The sequence below is a fragment of the Leuresthes tenuis genome, unplaced genomic scaffold, assembly GCF_036924035.1.
Source record: "Leuresthes tenuis unplaced genomic scaffold, fLeuTen1.0.hap1 SCAF_24, whole genome shotgun sequence".
Classification (NCBI taxonomy): domain Eukaryota; kingdom Metazoa; phylum Chordata; class Actinopteri; order Atheriniformes; family Atherinopsidae; genus Leuresthes; species Leuresthes tenuis.
This window is the reverse complement of record NW_027325378.1, coordinates 3,926,594-3,948,865: the sequence shown is the minus strand read 5'-3', so window position 1 is coordinate 3,948,865 and position 22,272 is coordinate 3,926,594. Positions and strand designations below refer to the sequence as shown.

The 22,272-nt window shown below is 40.8% G+C and overlaps 1 protein-coding gene across 1 annotated transcript in view; it reads left to right on the top strand.

Moving 5' to 3' along the window:
- Positions 1–22,272, top strand: part of LOC140284630 (cadherin-7-like) — a 118,584-nt gene that overhangs the window by 56,288 nt on the left and 40,024 nt on the right. The window contains exons 4-5 of the mRNA XM_072378545.1: positions 7,422–7,541; positions 21,518–21,685. Coding sequence (XP_072234646.1) covers positions 7,422–7,541; positions 21,518–21,685 — 288 coding nt within the window. The remainder of the gene's footprint in view (positions 1–7,421; positions 7,542–21,517; positions 21,686–22,272) is intronic.

Below are 22,272 nucleotides of genomic sequence, written 5' to 3'. Positions count from 1 at the left end.
GTGACAATCATGAGGCCTGGCTCTCTTCAGCTGCACAGCGAAGGGCCAAAGGAGCAGTTTGAGGGCTCATTACAAGCATAGGGAATGTAATGTCAACCCAAGGCCACAGCTTTTGAATTTACTACTCTGAAGTCCTATATCCAGCCGTCATATTTCCTGTCTAATTCATGAGAGCGCAGATCAAGGATGGGAAATAGTCATTTAATTCTGGAAATGAAAGACTCCTTCCACTTTAGGGAAAGTTGATTCATTCATATATATATATATATATATATATATATATATATATATATATATATATATATATATATATATATATGTATACTAAAATATACATATATGTGTATATGTATATATATATATATATGTATATTTTAGTACAAGTTAAGATTAGGGGTTGTTTTTGCTCTTTTTCATAAATATGAAAAGGAGCAAAAACAGATGAACTCACTCAGGTACAGATGAACAGTCTAACAGTCTAACTCTTTAAATTCAATTACATCTTAATTACAGTGGATTACATTAGAGAGACCTTTTCCAATAATCCAAACGGGTTACAGTAGACAAACCCTATGATTAATAGCCAACCCCACAAATATTTGGACTATAAGAGACATTATTTGCTGAGCTTAACATGCTAGCTCAAAGCTTAAATTTAATGGCGTTCATATTGGGTTAATGGAAGGGTTTTGGAATAGTTAACAAAATAAATTCTCATTTTGTTAAGTTCTAGGCAGGCGACGACTGCCTGAGGTGTGGAACCTATAGACATTGCTATAGAATGGATCTTCTTCTTTGTGACTCCTTTCTGCTGTTGTTTAGATACAGAAAATACTCCCAGTGCCTTCACTGCCTCACTTTTCTCAATACTCTGAAATCGCATTATGTATAACTTTTTTACCTTGAAAACTCATGGCTTGCTTTCATTTACGCCCAACCAGATTTGCTGCATTTTCCTAAATGTTAGCAGACAATTTATTCAGATACACTTGAGAATTCATCCGGCTGCTTCTGTCTTCTGTCAGATCATCAATAGCCAGTGATGACATAATGACACGGTGGCATTAGGAACCATGCATACCCGTGCCGTCATACCACCTTCTGATGTTTTACAGATAATGTCGTATGCCTCAGAGCAGATCATTTTTTCTTCTTCCTGTCATTCTAATGCAAGCTGATTGTTGTGCCCAAACAACGGTTTTCCAGTACTATCCTGGATTTTTAAGCTGTAACTTGATCTATTCTGGCGCTTCTGTTCGTGATGCCTTTGAATATGTTTCACCATTATGAACCCTATTCGCCCTGATGAAGTGTCCAAATAGTTCTGGGACTAGCTGCTACCTTGTCCAGTGAGAAAACGTGTAAACATACGATTAAAATCTTCACATTTCTGATTGTATTAAAGGTTTAATCTTGGAAATCACTGTTGATGATTAGATCATGTAGATGCACCTATTCAAATGGACATTGGGTGCATTTGCTCAATGGAAATGATAAAACACAGTGCTAATTAATGCCTAGAGTAGATGTTCATATAAACAGTATCAAAAGCAGGAGATCTGTGGGCATGTCACACATGCCTGTGTTTGGTTTGCCTGAGAAAAGTGTACTTGAGACAGTCTTATCTTTCCTTTTCTTGGATTTATGTGGTGATTTTGGTGTTGATATGAACAAAACACAACCTCTGATGTGTGTCTACTTCTGGCTTTATTGCAGTCACATGAGTAGAAACTTCATCAGTATTCCATATTGGCAGGGGCATAGCCAAGAGGGATGGTCACGGCCACCACCCGTGTATTACTCATATACTCATATTGTATAGAACCTCTCATACAAACTGAATGTAATACAAATCGCCTTTGAAAACAATACTTCCACAGCCCGCCCTACAGCATCCCAGCTTGTCCTGTGAATTAAAACAACCCCAAAACAAGGGACTAAATAACTTATGTATGGTTTGGTTTGGTACAGTATGGCTAGCTTTCTTTTTTTCTCCATTGTAGATAGTAGCATGCATAGGACTGGGCGATATGGGAGAAAGTCATATCATGATATTTTTTTATATCAGTCGATATCGATATATATATCGGGTCCATAACTTTTAGAAACCACTTGAACCCCTTATTTTCCACTTTTCTTATTGGTAGCATGTATTTTGCAATACAATAAGCTACTGCATTTGTAATATCACGGTGTCTGTTTTTTGTCATACGGCGCTGGATAAAGCAGAGACGTGATTGGTTCAGCACAGCGCAACTCTCGTTGTTATTGGCTATTCGTATTGTCTGTCAAAAGATGGACGAATGTAATCTATCGAAAAGTATATCGACCATGTTTCATATCTCTATCGAGGAAAAGTTATTCCTTGATAGCTATCGTTATTGTTTTATCGCCCAGCTCTGACCATGCAAATACTTACTGATACCAACCTCTACTTTTTTACTACCTCAGCTGAGGTTCCAAGCGAGCTGAGCTGCTTTATGGAGATGTGGAAACACTGCAAAGCACTGATTGGTCAAGGAGGCATTCGCAACACGGATATCTCATTTGTGCACATGGATCGCATCTTGTTGGTATGAGTAATGAGTACATGAACATGTTTATTAACCACGAGTATGGATTCACAGTTTGATTTGTTTCTCCGCTGACCGGAGCTCAGCACCGTAGTGAGTTAAAAACGCGCAAACACATTGAAGTTGTGTGTCTTGTCAGTGCCACTGCTGCTTCACACATGCTGTAATGATAAACAGCTGATCACCGAGGGAATCGTGGATGCAGTTGAAAGCAAAGCTTTAAAGAGCCATACTGAGTCGAACTGTACTGTACTTTGTTCTGGAAAAATGCCTTAAGTAACGAGGAAACTGTAAGATATCTGTCATTTTTCCTCCTTTAAATGAGAAACTGTCATGACTTTTATTAATAGTTCAGACGGCTGAACATAAGAAACTGCTCCTGATCTTATTTGATCAATCAAGGGTTACATAAACATGGCAGTCATGCCTGCGTATGTAAATAAGTGTGATCAAAACAAGCTAACGTTGTACCCTGCAGCTACGTGTCATGCAGGAAACACAGCACTGAGCTACAGTGTCTGTTCCATCCTGACGAGAGTAACGGCCTCAGCGTATCCACCCCCGTAAAACACTTTCTGGCTGCCAGTCGGACATTATGCACAGTTTGTACGAGGGAGCTGGCAGGGTTGTTTAATGTCCGGTCTGAGTGATTCAAGCATTTGGGCTCTCAAAGCTCCACAGTACATTAATACAACAGTTGCTTTACGTCACGTCCTGACTCAAATTCCTCTAACGACGTGTGATTGCAATCACAAATGCGTATTGGAAGGGACAGGTGCATGCTGCCCGCATGTGCGAGTGGCTCAAGAATACCTGTCTCCGGTTCAGTTTAAGCACGCCACATTTATTTTCATTACTGGCAGATGACAGTTGCTTGCAAAAGACATAGAACTGAATACGAAGCCTGTATTACTAAACAGGTGCATAGAATAAATAAAGAAATGCAAAGATTGGGCCTGTCACATCAGTGAAGATGGACACATATTGAAGGGGCTAATTAAGCAGCAGACGACAGCCTGATGGAGCAGAAAGAATTGGTTGAAAAATCAGGATATTCATCTGTTTATGTCTATGTTTGTCAGACTCACAGAGCAAATAAACAACAGTAAACAGCTAAAAAATTTACTTGCTTAACGCAATTCTGCACTAAATATGAATTTACAACCTCATCTGCCGCACCCTGTGTGAAGTGATTTTTAACTATCAACCTATAACAGAGATTCTGCTGTCGCCCGGGTTCTCTTTCATACAGTCATCCTTTGACCTTGGTGCTTTAAACTACCTGTAATATAACCTGTCATGACTAAGAGGTGATGATATAATCTAGGTGTCCTTCCACAACCGGCCCGGTGATAACTTCTCCAGTTCCCCCAAGCTTTTTTTCCCCTGTTATATTGTTCACATCCAGGGCCAGAGCCTGTTAATTCTGCTTTACGGCCAGAATGGAGGACTCTAATCTTCAATTTCCATGATCACTTCATTCTGTAAAAGCCTGTAAAATACATCTCATGTTAGAAAGTGAGATTTTTATTGGGATGTTTGCTTCAGAGTAAAATATCGCCATCTTGTAAGACAGCCCGTTCTGTCACATGCTGGAATACTGGCTCAGGCTTTGCCAGGTAGAGTGAAATATTCGAGCTTTTCTTGTGACAGACTGGAAAAGCCACTCTCACTGAGAATGGTGCTTTTCAAGGTTATTTTAACAATGTCTGGTGTTGATGATTTCACCGAGTGTGAGACTGCTGTAGGCGTCAGCTTTAAGACCAACACTGACGTACAGTCTAATAGCAAAAATAAAAAGATCCGCCTGAACCGTTATGATTGTTTGTGGCAATTTAGCCATTTTTATGACTTTTCCACCCCGTTATCAGATGGATATCAATCCTTTGACGTAAAATGACTCTCCCTCTCATAATAACTCAAATTAAAATGAAAAAAATTAAATCTATACCCATTAAATTAACCCAGTCGGAATAACGAGGCTCATTTACACCGTAATGGATGACCTATTGAAATTGATTGGTGCTGATTGTTGCTGATTATGTTTTTGCTGTAAAATCTTCAAACGTGATTTAGCCTCACCTTCTGAGCCACAACTGCCAGCTTGAGGCACGTCAGTTGGTGCGTTTAAAGAGGCGAGCGCCACAGGTCATGTTTGATGTTCTGTCTTCTGCCTGAGAGGAAATGCAGGAGAGGATATCGCTGTTCTGTGTGCACAACAGTTGTCGGTTGTCAGCAGAGTTCACAGTTGAGTTTGAGAACAAATTTTCCTCTTGTAGACGGGGTGGATATCTTGGGATTTAGGGGGGCACTTGGTGGACAAAACTCCAAAATGATTCTTTGTATCTTAACTTTTTAAATGACAGTGCAAAGTGTCGGTTTGACCTGATGACACCTACATTTGCTGTTTCCACCTTTTGATGCTCTCTACTTCCTCTACACTGTATTTCGGGGCAACTATTGTGCTTTGTACTGTACTACATTTATTTTAAGCTTAGTAAATACTTACTTGGCTTATAACTGGTATACAAGTTAAGCCTGCATACATTTGATAAACTATTCTACTACCGTACTTAAAGGGGAACTCCGGTATTTTAAAACCTAGACCTTATTTCTGGCATGAAATAGTTTATCTACTCACAGAGAACAGTTTGGCAAAAGTCGGCGTCCTTTGGGAGATATTTAGATTCCTCCAGATCCATATAACGGAGTGAACGGGGCTTAGAGGATGCAGCCTCTAAATAAGGCATTATCTGTCTTTATTTCACCAATACTTTAAGAAGAATGAATGAATGAACGTGTGCTATAGCTCTGTTAGCTCATAGCTGCTGTTATGTGGCTACTTGCGGCTACAGGAAAGCTAACGGAGGGATTTCTACACACACCGACTTTCACCAAACTGTTCTCGGTAAGTAGATGAATGTATTTCATGCCAAAAATAAGGTCTTGGTTTAAAAATACCAGAGTTCCCCTTTAAGTAAATTCTTGTGAAGGTTACCTTAACTTAAGTTGAGCTGGAATTTTTCTCACTTATTTAGGTTTGAAAACTCTTTCCTTCCTTCACTCAATGAACTTTCAAACACCTCCAAAGATATTTTCATTCAGTTATTTTCTCATTCCCCTTTTTTTTTGGTGATCTATGATTGAATGCAAATAATTGTAAGATCTTTTTGCTTATTTCTCACACAAGATCTGGCAACACCACTTTTCGATTTGCGCCTACAAATAACGGGTCGGTGTTGGATGGCTGCTGACTGGTTTTCAAAGGCTCTGCCCCATTTGTTTCCTTGAACGTTGCTCCGTCTCGTATTCATCCGCCGGCAGAACTACTTCTTCTAAAGATTCCTGATTAAATTCTGGTTATGAAAAGAATACATTTGTGAGATTTGTGTAACTTTTTTACATGGCTTTACAAGATACACATGGCAAATATATTTGACTATAAAGAATGCAGTAATAAATGCATCTGGATGCAAACCGCTTGTTGTCACTGATTTTCACTGGAGACTTTAACTTCAGCATAATTTGGTGCCTATTTCAGCTGCCATCGGGTTAGAGGCAGGATACAGGTCGCCTGTCCATCACACGACTGATGGGAGTTATACATACCTTAAACTCAATAAAGTCAATAAAGTGCTTTTGGAATTAGCTTTGGTTTGATTTGTTGGTCTTTGAAATTAATGAAAAAGGTCTGAGGCTATGATATTAAATACAATGGACCAGAAAGTTGCTATAATTTTCAGGTTTAGAATTATTTAACGGCATTAATGGCTTCTCTTTCATATGACCCCAGGCTAAAAGTGCGATGGATAAAGCTATTTTGATCAAATCAAAGTCTGTTTTCACTCTTTCAGGAAAGGTTGGACTCACTTTATTAAACAACAGTATCTGTCAGACTGTGAACTAAGACGAGAATTTGACAGAGCATCCTGAACACTCTTTCAGATGTTTATGCTGCAGGCTTTTAAACTTGCGTTTTTGCCTGGAGATATAATCTGTCTTCATTGTTACGATTTCCATCCTGCAGAAGAATACATATTCTCCAGCTTTAGACCCTAAATATGTAACGTGATGGGTTGCCATCTGTGGAAGCTAGAGCTATAGATCTTTTTCAGACATACAAATGTGTCTTTTTACATGACTTTATGACATGAGACTCTTAATAGAGTTTAATTCAGCCCCAATAAGTACAAGATGAAAAGATGTAGTCTTCCTGTGACGTTGCTGAAGGACAAAGTAAACTCTTGATACCACAGAGTTGCAGTTTTCAGATTATTTCCAGAAATATAAAGAGATTTAGCTTTGTTGTCTTTGTTCGGTAAAAGTGACTTTAGATACAGAGATGAGCTGCAGATTCAATGAATTTACTAGAAAGGGTGTTGATAACTGAACTGCATGAAGCAAATGGCTAATAATGATGATGGCATGAGCTCTAAAGGCCCAGAATTAGACTTTTATCCTGCTTCAGTCTCTCTGTGAGTTATAGCAACAACAGAAAGCTTTGTTTGTTCAGCAGCCTTTGAGGCTAAGAGTCACACGGTGCATGTCAGATCTTCTGGTTCCGCTTAACATGTCTGTGGAAAACTGCTTTAAGCTCACTCAAACAAATTTCATAAAAAAATTAAATACAAAGCTAAACACCAGTTTCAATAAAAGAAGAAAGCATGAATACAATGACTGATACAGTTTTTTTGTGTCTCAGAAGTTGCATTTTTATCGCTCCCTTTCATCCCTTTTCAAGTAGAATTGGTCACACGTTCTGTTGATATGACCATTTCCACATTTAGCTCTGTTTGACTTGGTTTCTGGATGTTGTCTTGGAAACTAATGAGAGGTGTCTGCCCACAGGAACCATGGTAGTACAAGTGGCAGCCACAGATGCAGATGACCCAACATATGGGAACAGTGCCCGGGTGGTCTACAGCATCATTCATGGTCAGCCGTACTTTTCCGTGGAGCCAAAAACAGGTAGGTGTTACTTCATCCCAGCAGTTTGCATTTGATGCACATTGATTTGAAGCCAGTTCAGCTTGAAAAGGCAATATCACCAGATTCAGATGAAATGGATCCCTTCGAAAGATTGTTAAGTTCTGCACAAGCCTGCGAATGATGCATTGATCTGAATCAGGTGTGTCGGAGCAGGGAAACGTCTCACACCTGCAGGACAGCGTAGGACCAGATGTGGAAATTCCTGCCTTAAAACCTGTATATACCTTTTAGCACTGATGGTGCCTTTCCAGATGTGCAAGTTTCCAGTTCCAGAGGCACTAATGGATCCCCAAACCAACAGAGATGCAGGTTTTTGGACTGAGCTCTCATAACAAGCTGGATGATCGCTCTCCTCTGTGGTCCAGAGCACGCTGTGATTAACAAAAATAATTTAAATTCTTTCAAATTTTCAATTCATCCGACCATAGAACAGTTCTCCACTTTGCCTCAGCCCATTTTCCTTTAGTTTTTCCTTTAGCGGTCCCATAGGTCTCATAGAATGGAGACCTCCAGCATGCACTGGGGCAGTTTGCAGTTGAGTGGGAAACATCCAGGATGGGATTAAACCCTCCATGTCTGATGGCATGGACTGCAAATGGAAAAGGGGTGGATTGTTCACTCTGGGTTGGGATCAGGTGTCTGCCTCAAGTGGAGTTTGAGTCTCTCAGGATGTCATTAGCTAGTGGGGCTCAAACAGAACAGGACACTGACAGATGCATAGGTGCAACATCTGCAGACATTGTACTAGTCTGTCTTTGTGAAGAGAAAGCTTAACCAAAAGATAAAGCTGTCAATTTACTAGAAATGCTACGTTCCAACTCTTAACTATAGGGATAAGCTGTGGGTGGTGACTGAAAGAATAAGACTGCAGATACAAGCGGCTGAAATTAACCAAAAAGAAATAGCGTGACCAGCTCGGTCATCTGGTAGGTTCTCAGAGCAGAGTTGCTGCTATACCACATTATCATAGGTGGTTCAGGCATCTGGTGAGGATGACCTTCAGACCTCTCCCAGGGGGAAGCTGTTTCATGTCCCACCAGAAGGAGGTCTTAAGGCAGACAGGAACAGGAGGCATTACTGTATATCTCCAAACTGGTCTGGAAGCGCCAAGGTATTCCTCTGACGGGCTGAAGGAGGCGACTGGGGAAAAGGAGGTTTGGGGATCTTCTGCTCGGGCATCCAAGCACAGAATAAGCAGCGGACAAATTGATGGATAATTTAAAGATTGCTAACACTTGCCACCATAACCTAACGGTCATACTAGATCAAATGAGATTAGAATAACAATTATGCTTTTCATTATCTACTTATTTAAAAAGTTCTCTAAAGTCAACATAGTGGCCCTTTTATCAGAAGTGATACAACAAACACCTCGACACACTGACAGCTGAATAAAACCTAAAACGTAGGTAAGCTAACACACATCGTTTCACTTACCGTCTGCAGCGTGTTCATTTGCAAATGTACTTACATACAGACTCAACCCTGCTGATCATCAAGCTCGACTGTGGAGGAACACAGTCCACTTAAAGCAAGCAATCATATCCCATTAAAGCTTTCCAAATATCAACCTTCGGGATTCAAAGAATCCACTTAGCTTAATGAAACTCCTCAGCTGAGGCTGTGAAAGTACGGGCTCTGGTCATTGAGCTGAGAGTCTAAAAAACATGATATGAGAATAATGGGGACTTTATGGGACAGACATGCCGTTTGAACATCATTTATGTAAATGTCTGCTCTCACCCTAATTGATATTGATCTAATGAAATCTCATTCAAGAGTCATCAGTGGGTGCGAGTGTTCTCACAAACTTTGTTAGAGAGCGTTGAAGAGCCAGAGGCGAGTGGTTATATTTTCATCAGTGCTCTGCCAGTTTCAGATATTTCTGCTGGATCACCAGTCAGTTAAGCTGCTGGTATTTTTGGATACATTATTCAGTGAAGAGAGCTGCTGAGATTCTTCACAGAAAATCAAATACATGAACCACAAATGGACACAAAAAGTACAGGAGGCTGCAAATTTGTGAAAAAAAAAGAGGTTTCAGTGTTCAAAGATGATGACACAACAGGAAACAAGCAGTTTTTGTTTCTTTTTCTAGCAAGGTATTTTATTTCCCCGAGGTAGTCGTTGTTGAAAGATAACTTAAAGAAGATGAAGGTAACCAAGTGAGCGCTTCATAATATTTCTCCCAATTACACCTGCTTCTCGTTAGCTGTTCAGTGAGAAATACAATAATCACAAGTGATAATCAAAATGATTGTTCTATTTGAGTGAAAGTGAACATTTCTTCATGCTTCCTCGCATCTCGTCTCACCTGAAGTCACGCTCCTCTGACAGCCATCCATGCTATTAAAGTCTGACATCAATATTGCATCTTATAGTCGAGAGATCCGATCACCTTCTGCCTGAATGAAAACAGAGCCAAGTTGTGGTCGGCCAGGGATGTGCAGCAATGAGCCGTGGTGCTGGCAGGGGCCCAGAGGCTGTATCTGGGTGCACATTTAGCTGCAAGTGTGTGTTTGTGTGTGCTCTTGTTTGACAGGTTAATAAAACCTGCCATTGTCCAACAGAATGTGAGAATTTACTGTGTTTTCTATACTCTCAGCTGCTACTTTTCATGCTCAATCCTGTAAAACATTTGGTTAAAAAGGGAAAGAATAAGGGGACTAGTTTGCATCATAGTTTTCCTCCCTAAATAAATTAGTGGTCACACAAGTTAACTGCAGCAGTAAAGTAAATGTGATTTATTGATGAAATTTGGGAGTTGCTATTCTGTCTCTCTTTTCATTCTAAAATAGTTACTCAGCAAAAAAAGACAAATTCTGCATCATGTTTGCAGCTTTTCACCTCGAACTAGAGTTAGCTCCCAATTAGGCCTGTAGATGGGTCTAAACTGGGCTAAAGTTGACACTTGCAGCTCATTTATGGCACAGGCAAGTTTTATATGGCCTAAAGGTCCAAAGAAAATGTATGTTTGGGGCATGTCTGTGGAAATGTGGCTGAATTTGGCTGTATGAACACCATCATTCAAGGCCAAAGTAAACTGCAGATGTGAGCCATGTTTGGCCCAAACAGTGTTTGCCATCAAGGCTTCTGGCTGGTAAACATAGTGAAGCATTTAGCAACCGACGGTCAAGATTTGGACTCACAAGGTCAAAAATAATAAACAAATATTACAAGTTCAGGGCCTAATCAATATCATATCAATCTCTATTATATGTCCATGCTGAAATCTCTTACTGGGCTTTGTCAAAGCAGCCATATAAATCAGTTAATGCAGATGAGTACACTTTTAAAGCTGTAAAAGCTTTTATTTGTGCCTTTTGTTGGTATCAAGTGGTTTTTAAAGCAGCACTTTGTGTTGGTTTATTTGTGGAAGTCTAATAAATCAGGGGAATTTGATGAATTAGTTGCATGTAGACATAGGTGTGTCTGCAGTCAATAAAGAGCTTAAATTAGGACGATTTATTCAGAATATCAACTACTTTGTGGCTTAAAGGTTGACAAATAACCTGATCAGCCCTCAGCTGCTTTATTACCAGCTGTGTTTATGGCTTTAAAAGGTACTGAACAAACAAGTGAAGTATGAACTCAAGAGGAGGGTGATCACAGCATATTAACACATTAATTAGCCCACAGAAGTTTTAGCTTCTGAGCAAGTTGAAGAACTCACAGCACCAGAGAGGTCCCTCAGGAACTGCTGGAGCTTAAAGAGAACCAGTGAGAAACTTTTTCATTCAGAGGATATAAAACACGTAAATGTTCCCAAAAAACATGTTCACATGGAGAAGTGAAAGGTTCAGTGGGAGGCTTCATTAGCTGGAGGTCTCCAGAAAGCGAAAAACAGCATAGGAATTCTGTGCTACTGAGCACGATTCACAGCTGTTCACAGCCTCTTCTCCTCCTTTGACACCACATCCATTATGCCAGCACAGTAGGAAGTTATTTCCTTTCTTGTAACGTACGTTTATTTTTCTTGAATGCGCTTGTCTCCTCCAGTGGTTAGCCTTATTGGACGTCCACGTGAACCTTGCAGGTCACAGAGGAGTTTGTTTTGTTGAGCATCCCACTTATTTCTGTGTCTGCCTGAGTGTGAAAAATAAGCAACATAAATCTCTGCATTGCAGTGCCTTTCACCAGTTCATAAATTGGAACTACATTCATAAAATCGCAGTAATGTGTGTATGTGTTGCTCTTGAAGCAGAGGATGAAGCCTAATATTATGGGATGGTCCATATTTCGTGTGCTTTGCATGAAGTAGCTCAGCCTCGGCAGGGCAGTGGCTAATGAGCCGGATATAAAGATGTTGCGAGGATTGCTGTTGCACTTTCTCAGGATAAAACACCCCACAAGTCAACAAACTAACTCACATCTCATCTTAAAGCCTTTTTATCCTTTTTACAAACTTTCAACTGTTTTCTCATTTTGATATCTTTATGATACCAAGTTCCAACAGTTACAGGAGTTAGGTTTGCTGCCTGATTATCTGGAGCTTTCGTGCAAAGGTCGTAATCCGCTGATGGCTAAACTAAAGTGTGCATTGAGTTTTCAGCGGCAGCATCGGGGGAGTGCAGTCAGGTGCACGAACAATGCTGGAAGAAAAAGAGCATCACGTGTACTTTGTCCTCACTGCACCACAAACAGTGACAGTCGCTTGTTTTCATAGATCAGGTTGCTTGTTTCTGTCACAAGATCTGGCAACACGGGAGAGAAAAACAGAGCGTGAAGGCAAGGGAGACACCCAAGAAGGTTAATGCTCTTTGTTTTGAGGGATATGGGTGTTATTAAGACTGGATGGGTGCAAACAATGTATGTGAATGGGAATATCAGTGGGTTATCCCATCTGCAACTCTAGCAAGCACCATGATCTTATTTAGATTAAGGTCACATTGCTGTGCTTTTACACATAGACATCTACAGGAGCATGTTGTCATAGAAATGGGCTTTGGTGGGCAATAGATGTGAAATGAGAGAAGAACTCAAACAAATGAAATGATTTAAATGAGATCTGCTGACATAAAAACATGCAGACTGAGACTTTTAAAGTCTTTGCACCTGTCATACTGAGTCAGTCTCTGTGCAGAATCGTAAAGAAAAAGCCTGAGGAACTGGAAACCACTCAGCTCACTGTAAAAACTGACTTCACTGCCTGCAATACATCCGCAGGCTGTACAGTGTGTGCCTTGTAACTTGAAACAACACATTTGCCCTCCCTCTGTTGGTGCACGTTAACTTCTGCTATGCTCCATCTAAACACCCGTTTTGTGGATCAGCTAAAGGTGAGACTTGGCTCTAAACATGCGGGTCAAACAGAGAAAGACCCACTGGGTAAACTGCACTCGCAGTCGCTTTTGTTTCTGCTAAATACAACACAGCAGGTTTCATTTGAATGATGTTTCGTGTGTTTCGACTTTCATGTTTGAACTGTTAAAAAAAGGCCAGCTTCAAAATCATCGCGTTCCCACCTATGCTTAGAGCTGTCGCCCGGTGATCAGATCAGTCGTGATGTGTGCTGATGTGTAAGCAGGGTTTAAATTCACTTACTCGATGGCTCTGCTGTAATTCTGCTACTGATACACACTAATTAAAGCATTCAGCATTTTTGCTGATTACCACTTGTTGCTTCGGTGGCTGTTAGCAAAAGTTATACCTCACTGTAATGAAAGTTGGGAGGAGTAAAAGGCAGTCAGCCATGAAATTGATAGTGTAATTAGTCTTAGCATTAGGGGGAGGAGAGGGATGATCAGCTGATAACAGTCCAATACAACAGCACAGAAGACCTTGGTGTTAACAAGTAGCTAAAAAGGAAAATTAAAAAGAAAAAGCTCGTTGCAGAGACAATCTGTGCAAGTGACAGCTGTATTCAACTTTTCTAATGACAGTTCATTCCATGCCTCAGTGTTTCGGGATTACACTCTAGAGATATTAAATCCTGTGCTCTGTTCAAAGCGCCTTTGAAAAGGGCCACATAGTTTCTGTTAACCGTTGAGTCGCTAACATAAAGTCAATAAATGCATCCTGCAGAATACACTGTGGGGCTGAGACACCAGCTTTTAGTCAGCAGTCCAGGATTGAGTGTTGTGTAATGAGCGTTGCGCCTCTGTCTCTGTACGTTTCTAATTAGTCCCATTTGCAGAGCACGCCTGGACCATAGCGCCGACTGACTTTGACAAAGTGCCGGAGCTGAAATACACTCTGAGCTGTACACTGCAATACTGCACTAGCGATTAAATGATAGAGGGCTAATGGTCAGGGGAGGGATGCGTGTGAGCCGACGTTAGGTGGATAGCATCCTGGCTTTCTTGCATCTTACAAGTCTCTTTACTTTGGTTCCTAATTCCAAATTGAATCTCCGAGGTGCCCTTGGGAAAAGTACTTAATCCCAAATAGCTCCAATAACTTCGAGGCAGTGCGCAATACCAGCAAAATACATACGTTATTGTGCCTAAAGGTGCTCAGTTAAGACTGTGCTTTGTAATATATCTTGACTGATTGCTTGTAGTTTGGTCTGAAGGTGAAGCTGAAATGGTAATGCTGTCAAGGACTGTGTTCTAATTGATGACAGGAACAAGGAGGTTTAAGCAGCTGCCTCCAGCCCCATACACCTTGGCAATATGGAAAGTCCTTCAGAGACAATTATTCATGCATATTAGCACTGCTAAGCATGCATGCATGCTCACAAACCCCAATAGCTGGCATGACAAGAGAAATATTTAGTGTGCAGGGAATGCCAGGTGTCCAAATGAGAGGATCAATTACTTTCTGAGAGGGCTATTTAAGATGTGACACGGCATGCCTCTCAAAACGACACGGGTATGACATCTGAATTTGACAGGCACTCAGGATGAGGGAGTCTGGATGGACTGAGCTTTGTCTTTTCTCAGACTAAGAGTCTAATTAAACCGAGATCGCTCAAATAAAAGGAAAAGGCCATGTCCAATCCTTGTGTACTCTGTAGCTGTGAGGGTTAGGAGAGGAGAGGATGGGATTGCTTTGATCAGGCAGTGATTAAGATATTAATATGTTTTTCTTAGAACCGTGTGTGCCTCTCTTGACCCTCCACTTTTAAAAGTGTGTGCGTGTCGTTGTGGCTTTGTTGCTATGGCGACTCCACTAAATCGAGAATATTACAGCTGAAGGCTGGATATATATCTGTCTGCCTCCTGCTGTTCAGGCAGGTAATACAGAGTGGGAGGAGCAATCTTTTTAATTGTGATCCCAAACAGCAGGCACATTTGATTGTGTGCTAGACAAACACATTTCCTCTCTAATTAACAATACAAACGTGTGGATCCTGTGCTTCTGCAACATTATTATTTTTTGTGCCATCATAGCATGGGGCTCTTTCACACTTGCGGATCCCTGGGTCGCTATAGTGACTTGTGATTAAAGCATGATGCTTGAATGTCAGACAGTAATAAACTACCTGGGCTGCAGGTTTTATTCCCTGTTTGTATGGCTTGTTTTTCTGTGTTATGGGATCTATTCTTTGTAAGTGGACCGCCCGAGGGCTCCGCAAATCACACTCTGCAGCCTTCATGTTTAAGTGTTCTTCACCTTCATCAGGAGATCTCGCAGTTGCATGCAGAGCCAGAGGGCTCCTCCAAAGCCTTATTTCCTCCTCACAAGACAAATGTCAAGTATCCGGGCTTTAGCAGGGAGCGTGGCCCACCCGTCTGCCGCCAGTGGTGTGGAGACAGCTAGATGAATGCGTGGCTACAATGCGTCTGGCGCGCACCGGAGGCAAGGAGTCACGGCGCAATGCGAGGCCGCGCCGCGGCAGCGACAGAAGGATTTTAATCATCGCCGCTCCCCAGGAATGACACCAGCGCCGCACGGGGTAACAGAGATAGAGAGCTATAGGGCTGGCACCCAGCAGACAAACAACAGGCTTGTGACATCGCCTTGTAGATCAGCAGTGTCGCTCGATGAAAAGTACGCTTGCTTCTGGCCAGGCAGGAGGAGAAACATGTTGCTGGCATATTATTATTATTATTTTTAGCTTGCTGGAATCAAAAATCATGGCATCATTAACCACAGCCAATATTTCTCAAACTGCAGCGCACCGAGCTGATATTAAATAAGTATATCAATTGTGTGTGAAGCCTATCTGTGGTTTAGTGGGAACATCCATTTGCTTCACTGCTGGCTGCACAAACTTCACATCTTTTTATTTAACCATTTAGGAGCCACCTTTGGCAGCTGTTATGATAATCCAACCATTACCCAGCTTGCTCCTCAGCTGTACTTCCCCTGACTGTTTAAAGATGCCTCTTTTTAAGTTTAGACATGCATGCTCGGTTCCTATGAAGCAGAGAACATAAAACTTTTGCTTTGTTTGCATCTAGCTAGTATTTAGGGAACTTTGCAGGATTGAAGTCACCTATCTGATGTAACTCAGTAAACAAGGTTCATAGATATGACTGCGTGAGGCTCCGCAGCATTGGTTGGTGTTCTTTAATTGGGTTACATGGCGTGTGAAGAAGCATCAGAGAGGAGATAGGTGGGAAAGGCCATAAGAGATAAACAGAGCAGATGGGTGAATCCACAGCACAAACATAGAAGTATAACTTCTCAGTGGATTTAGTTAAAAAAATAAAGATTGAAACAGATGACTTGTTTCACTTTGCCATTTAGGAGAGAAAGGCAGCTGTGTTTACCCTCAGTGCTCTGCGACAGCGTCCCTCGTCGCTCATTATTTTATGCTAGTCTGAAAAGGCATGTTTTCTTAGATAAAGATGATTGTTTTATTGACAAGCGTTATCCCACTGCCTGGGATTTCAGAGGAAAGTGTGCAGCTCACTATGATTAAAGTAACTGAGCCATTTACTTCGAGCGACCTATAACAGTTGTGAGCTGGCTGGAGGGATTGTAATGACATTAGCGAAGGATTGCAGTGAGAAGAAATTAAATGCTGAAGGGACTTGTTGATTTTCAAGTGCGGCTGCGATTGACAGTCAGAAATTTGTCCACTTTTCTCGATTTGCGCTCGTACATTTGGTCTCCCAGGAGCCTTTGCTCAGTTTAAAGCAAAGGGATGAGAACGAGGCGAGCCATGCAGCTGTGAGAGCTGCAGTCTTTGGCTGAGGAGGAAACGTTTGTGTGCACAGCATCTTACATCAGCCCAGTTCACAGAAACCAGATGACAACAACGTTTGTTCAGTAAAGAAACCAAACACATATCTTTTGCATATGTATATATGCTTTCCTGTTTGTTCATGATTACACTGACACGGGGAAGTGCAACTTACCATCGCTGAGCTTCTTCTCCTGCGGTGGCTGCAGCAAACAGCAACTAACCCTCTGACTGTGGTAAAACTGTGCTTGGCTGGAAGTTAAACCATATTCACTGAAAGTGGAAGTGAAACAACTGCTCGCATCTTTCAGATATGTTACACTACACAAGTTTATCTCATTTTTACAACTTTTCTGATTGAAAAATATGACTTTGAAAATAATTAAATTACTCAATATTGTGAAATTGTTATGTTTAGCAATGGAACATTAGAGTAAATTGAGGTAATTGTTTAGATTAGATAAGTTAGTTTCATTTGTTTCATCACTGGTATTTAGGAAAACAGACAGTCTTTGAGTTGATTAAAAACCCAACACAAAATGATTTTGCTCATTCAACCTTAATTTCTGCTCCTATATGAGACATGAACACAATGATCTGTAACTCCTTCCATAGGGATTCCGAAGGCAAGTAGCAGACGTGCGCTGTTTGATTAATTGATCATCAACAGGTGTGAGCGCCTCTATAAAAGCTGAGTTTTTGCCAGTTTGCTGGGCAAATTTTCATCATTTTACAGTGAGAAATATTATTCACAAATGGAAAAAAGAAGGTAGCGTTCAGTCTTAACAGGAGTGAATGTCCAAGCTAGTTCGCTCCAAGATAAGACCGTTCAATGCTCAGAGAAACTGCAAAAGCATGGAAAGTTACGTCATCACACATCTACATCTGAGTTAGCATGTTAAAAGTCAAAGTTCATGACAGCACAGTTAGAAAAAGACTGAACAAGGATGGCTTGTTTGGAAGGGCTGCAGGAGAAAGCCTCTTCTCTCTAAAAAGAACATGGCAGCACAGCTTAGGTTTGCAAAGCTGCATCTGAACAAAGCACAAGACTTCTGGAACAATGTCCTTTGGACAGACCAGAGCAAAGTGGAGATGTTTGGTCATAATGCACAGCAGCACGTTTGGAGGAAACCAAACACAGCATGTCAGCACAAACACCTCATACCAGCTGTCAAGCACGGTGGTGGAGGGATGATGATCTGGGCTGGTTCTGCAGCCACAGGACCTGGGCACCTTGCAGTCATTGAGTCCACCATGAACTCCTCTGGATACCAAAGTATTCTAGAGTCAAATGTGAGGCCATCTGTCCCACAGCTAAAGCTGGGCTGAAACTGGCTCATCAACAGGACAATGATCCCAAACACAGCAGCAGATCTACAACCAAACGTCCGACTGGATCATTGCAAAGTCCAGACGTCAACCTCAAATGCTGTGGCAGGACCTTAAGAGAGCTGTGAATAAAGGAACTCCTGCAAATCTCAATGAACTGAAGCAACATTAATAAGAAGAGTGCAGCCAAACACCTGCAGCAGCATACAAACATGTGACATATACGTCTGATTTTTTAATGATAAATGACTCTGTGTAATCTGGGATGTGCTGTTTATCCAAAGGTTGTCTTTACCTGCCAAGGGCAAGAGGGTGTACTTTCTTTTTCATATTACCAGTACAGCTCTAACTCGACATTTGGTAAAGTCTTACTAAACGCTCACTTTGTTTATGCAGCCATATGTCACGACTCAGTTGAGAAAGGCTTAACACTTTATAGTCTCTGTAATTTACCTTTAACATCACACATTAATGACCCATTGTGCATTAAAAAAATCTGATAAATCTCCACCTCCACTTCAGTGACACCTGCAGACATCTCCCACATTTTCATTTTCCCTTAAAAGATTGTGTTTGATTATGAGAAATTCATCAGGTTCCAGCTCTAAATAGACCCCCCTTCGATCTCCCTCACCAGACTTTGAATATGTTACAGCAACTAAGTACGATTCATTTATTCAGGAACTGTGCACCGTGGCTTTGTGTAGTTTTTAATGAGTAATCTTCCATGTTCTGTAGGAATCTTTAATAAGTGTCATTTAATGAATGAAACACATTGTGTGGTAAGTCATTAAGTTTGAAAGCAACAGTGATTGCTTTTGAAGGATTAGGGCACTTTTCTTTGCATTTAAATGTGTTGCTTTAATTTTTCTGGAATAATCATCTTTGTCGTTAAGCGATAAAATTGAGATTAGAAAAATGTTATTACTGAAAATATTTCTCCCAAAGCTTTTTGATATCTTGTGCTCGTGGGCACTGTTTCAGCACACTGTGGCTCAGGTGCAAACAGATAAATGGCAGTCATTTGTGCCAGTGTTGTCACATCTCTTATCTTTTTCTGATACACATCAATCATGACAGGGAGACAGACAGATGATGCCTACCCTGCCGGCTAAAGTGTCGCCTTGTATGTGCTCACTTTAGCCTCGTCCCTCATCCGATTATCAAGCCGTTTGAAATGACAGCCCTTTTCAGGCAAAGACGACACACAAATCATTGTAAACAAGGCAACGGCCACAATGGATTCTCACCTCAAGTCAAACTTCTCTCATAATTGCCTCTTGAAAGATTGATGTGAACCATCTTTTACAGTCTGAAATGATATCTTCAGATCATCCACTTTGACAAGAATAGATCCCTCTGGGACTAGAGCGGTGCCAACGCAGTTAATAGTCCAACTTGAATATTATCTACAAGAACAGCACATCTAAAAGGAATAAGAACTAAGCAGAACAACAAGGGCGTCAGACTTTTAAGAAGCACATTGTGCTGTTAGTCAAGGTAGTTTTTCAGTGAGGTTTTGAACTTTCAAGGAGACGCTGTGGTAGGAAGGTGATGGTAACAGATGGGTGGAAGAAGTCGATAAACTGCTCATCTTAAATGCTAAAAGTAACAACAGACAACAGTTGAAATGTTTGAAATAAGCAAATAAGTTGTAATTGTTTGTTTGATAAGAGGAGTAAACATTTAATATCGTTGCCTGACCGATAAACAACTGAAAGTAGCTTAAAGCAATGACAAAAACGTTTAGCATTCTTAGCTAATCGATAGTTTAGATTGTTTAAAGTATCAAATTTCAAGCAAGAAACACAGGATAAGTGTTTGAAAATAAAAACAAGGATTAAAAAGCTAAATGATGCATGCTTGAACAGTATTCTGAAAATGATTCTTTATTGTAAATTAGGCTGAAATAGCAAATGGTCAAAGGACATTGAGTGAATTAGTGCATCACATGGGGCCTTTGTGGATAATGAATGTGATGAAAAATGGGCACTTTGTGAACAGACTCAGTGTTGGCCCAGTGTTAATTGTCCATCTTGACGGTGCTCGGGTTCATGGGTTCTGGATAGATGTGGGCCTAAATTGGCTCCTTCATCTGGGGCCCACTTGGGTCAATCACACGGGCCAATTAAGGTAGGCTCCATACGTGTGCTATAACAGAAATATGGGAAATGTGTTCGTGGGCTTAAAATAAGCGACATGAATTGGACCCATTTGGCATTTTATGAATTAGTCATGAAATGATCCTGCATTAAACCCACCCAAGCAAAGGCACACGGGCAATTAACACAGGACAATTATGGAAACCTGCGGACCAAACCATATGGGTCCTCACATGTTTATTCGCCACATAAAGACACACATGCTGCTAAGAAGTAATACAAAAGAGTGGAGAAAAAACTAAACCTGTAACCAATTTAAATCTACTACAGATGCTGCAAAATTTCCTTAAAATACAAGGAATAAGCACTCAGTTTACATTTTAAACCTATGAGTTAATAGCTGAACCTATTAGCTAATAAATACAATTTTGACTTGCTAACTAAGAGATACATGCTTAAAATAATTGGAAAATGGATATTGTTTGCTGCAGTGGGTAAAAGTTTTACCAAGAAAGCGCTTTTTAAAATTTCTTTGATAACAACATGAAGACGATTGAGCACGTCTCCCCTTTTCCTGTTTCAGCATTAGCTTACCCCTATGCATGATGTCATTTTAGGCCTATTTGCCCATATAAAGTTAATAGAGGACACTTCCTTTCATCCTGACAACTAAATTAGCTCGTCTCATCTGAATCAGGCAGCTGTGGCGTGCGACACAATCCAAAATCAACACAATCCAACACAACAATGTGTAGGAGCTATTATTAGAAGGTGCCTGATTCTTATTATAGGTTTGTTCGGCACTTTGACATTTAGCATTTAGCTGATCTGCTCATACAAATGGGCTTTTTTTTGTTCAGATATTTCTGTCAGAGATGTCAGAACCTCCAGCTCGTAATTTCTGTTTTTAGTGGTTACCACGGTGACAGTTTCAGCCCATATGATTGGGTGACTGTAAAAACTGAACTATTCTGAAAGTAAGCCACAGTCTGAAAGATTTTCAGCTGTGCAAAAAAGGCGAAACAGCACACACAACCGCTCGCGCTCTCTACTCATTGGGAGCCACAAAATAAAGGCACTGGTGCTCAGATAAGAGCATTAGCCCTAAGTGAGTAAATGGTAATATTTGAAATGGTGTTGTAAAGAGGTATGTGAATGTATAAAACACTATTTTCTTGAAGTAGTAGTCAAAAACTCCAAGTATTAAATAGATGTAGCTGCCTGTTTATTAGGTACCAGAGCTAAAACAATTTCAAACCAGGGAAGAGTATTAAGTAATAACTTAATATAATGATATGTTTAAAGCTAAGATATATAGCTGAAAGTACTAACATGCTGAACCAGTTCAAATGAATGCAGATGGGACCGACCGTGTTGGTGTATGTGTGGGTAGAGCATGTTAGACACTAATGACTCATCCTCATCTTCCTCTCTGGTTGTATCTGCAGGTGTCATCAGAACTGCTTTGCCCAACATGGACCGAGAGACAAGAGACCAGTATGTGCTGGTCATCCAGGCCAAAGACATGGTGGGCCAAATGGGCGGCCTCTCCGGTACCACCTCCGTCACGGTGACGCTTACAGATGTGAATGATAACGCACCGCGGTTCACCCACAGTAAGACGCTGTTCCTGATTGCCTCCACATGGTTGATTAAGTTTGTACATACATTGTTCAGCAGCTACTTAGCAATCAGAATAAAAGCACTAGCTCAGTGCTTCATTTTAAGTAGTTTTTTTTTTCTTTTCAGATGAATATGGCTTAAAGATCTATTATCACTTAAAGACCACTTGAACTGAGAGAAACAAATGAGGGCATTCAATGAAGGCAAAGGCACAAAAGCTGGGATTTTACATTTGTTAAGTTATCATTAACAAAGAAGCTATTTTTCTTGTAATGTGTCTTACAAGCAAAGCACATTAAACCTTGTTCACGCCATTCCTAATCCTGCTCTCTCTGTATTCTACTACCTTACATTTGTTCTTTTCAGTAAACATTTGGTCTCATAAAAAAATTAAAAGCCAGATTTCCTGCAATATGTGCAACTCCCTGCTCACTCCTCATCAATGCTGATGTCTGCTACAGCCTTGAATACCAGGATCAATCAATTTTGTTGTCAGCCTATTTCATGGATTGCTAATGGCTTCCAGGCCGAGCTTTGAGATTCAAAGGCACGCGGTGCCTCTCGTGATAATCCGAAGCAC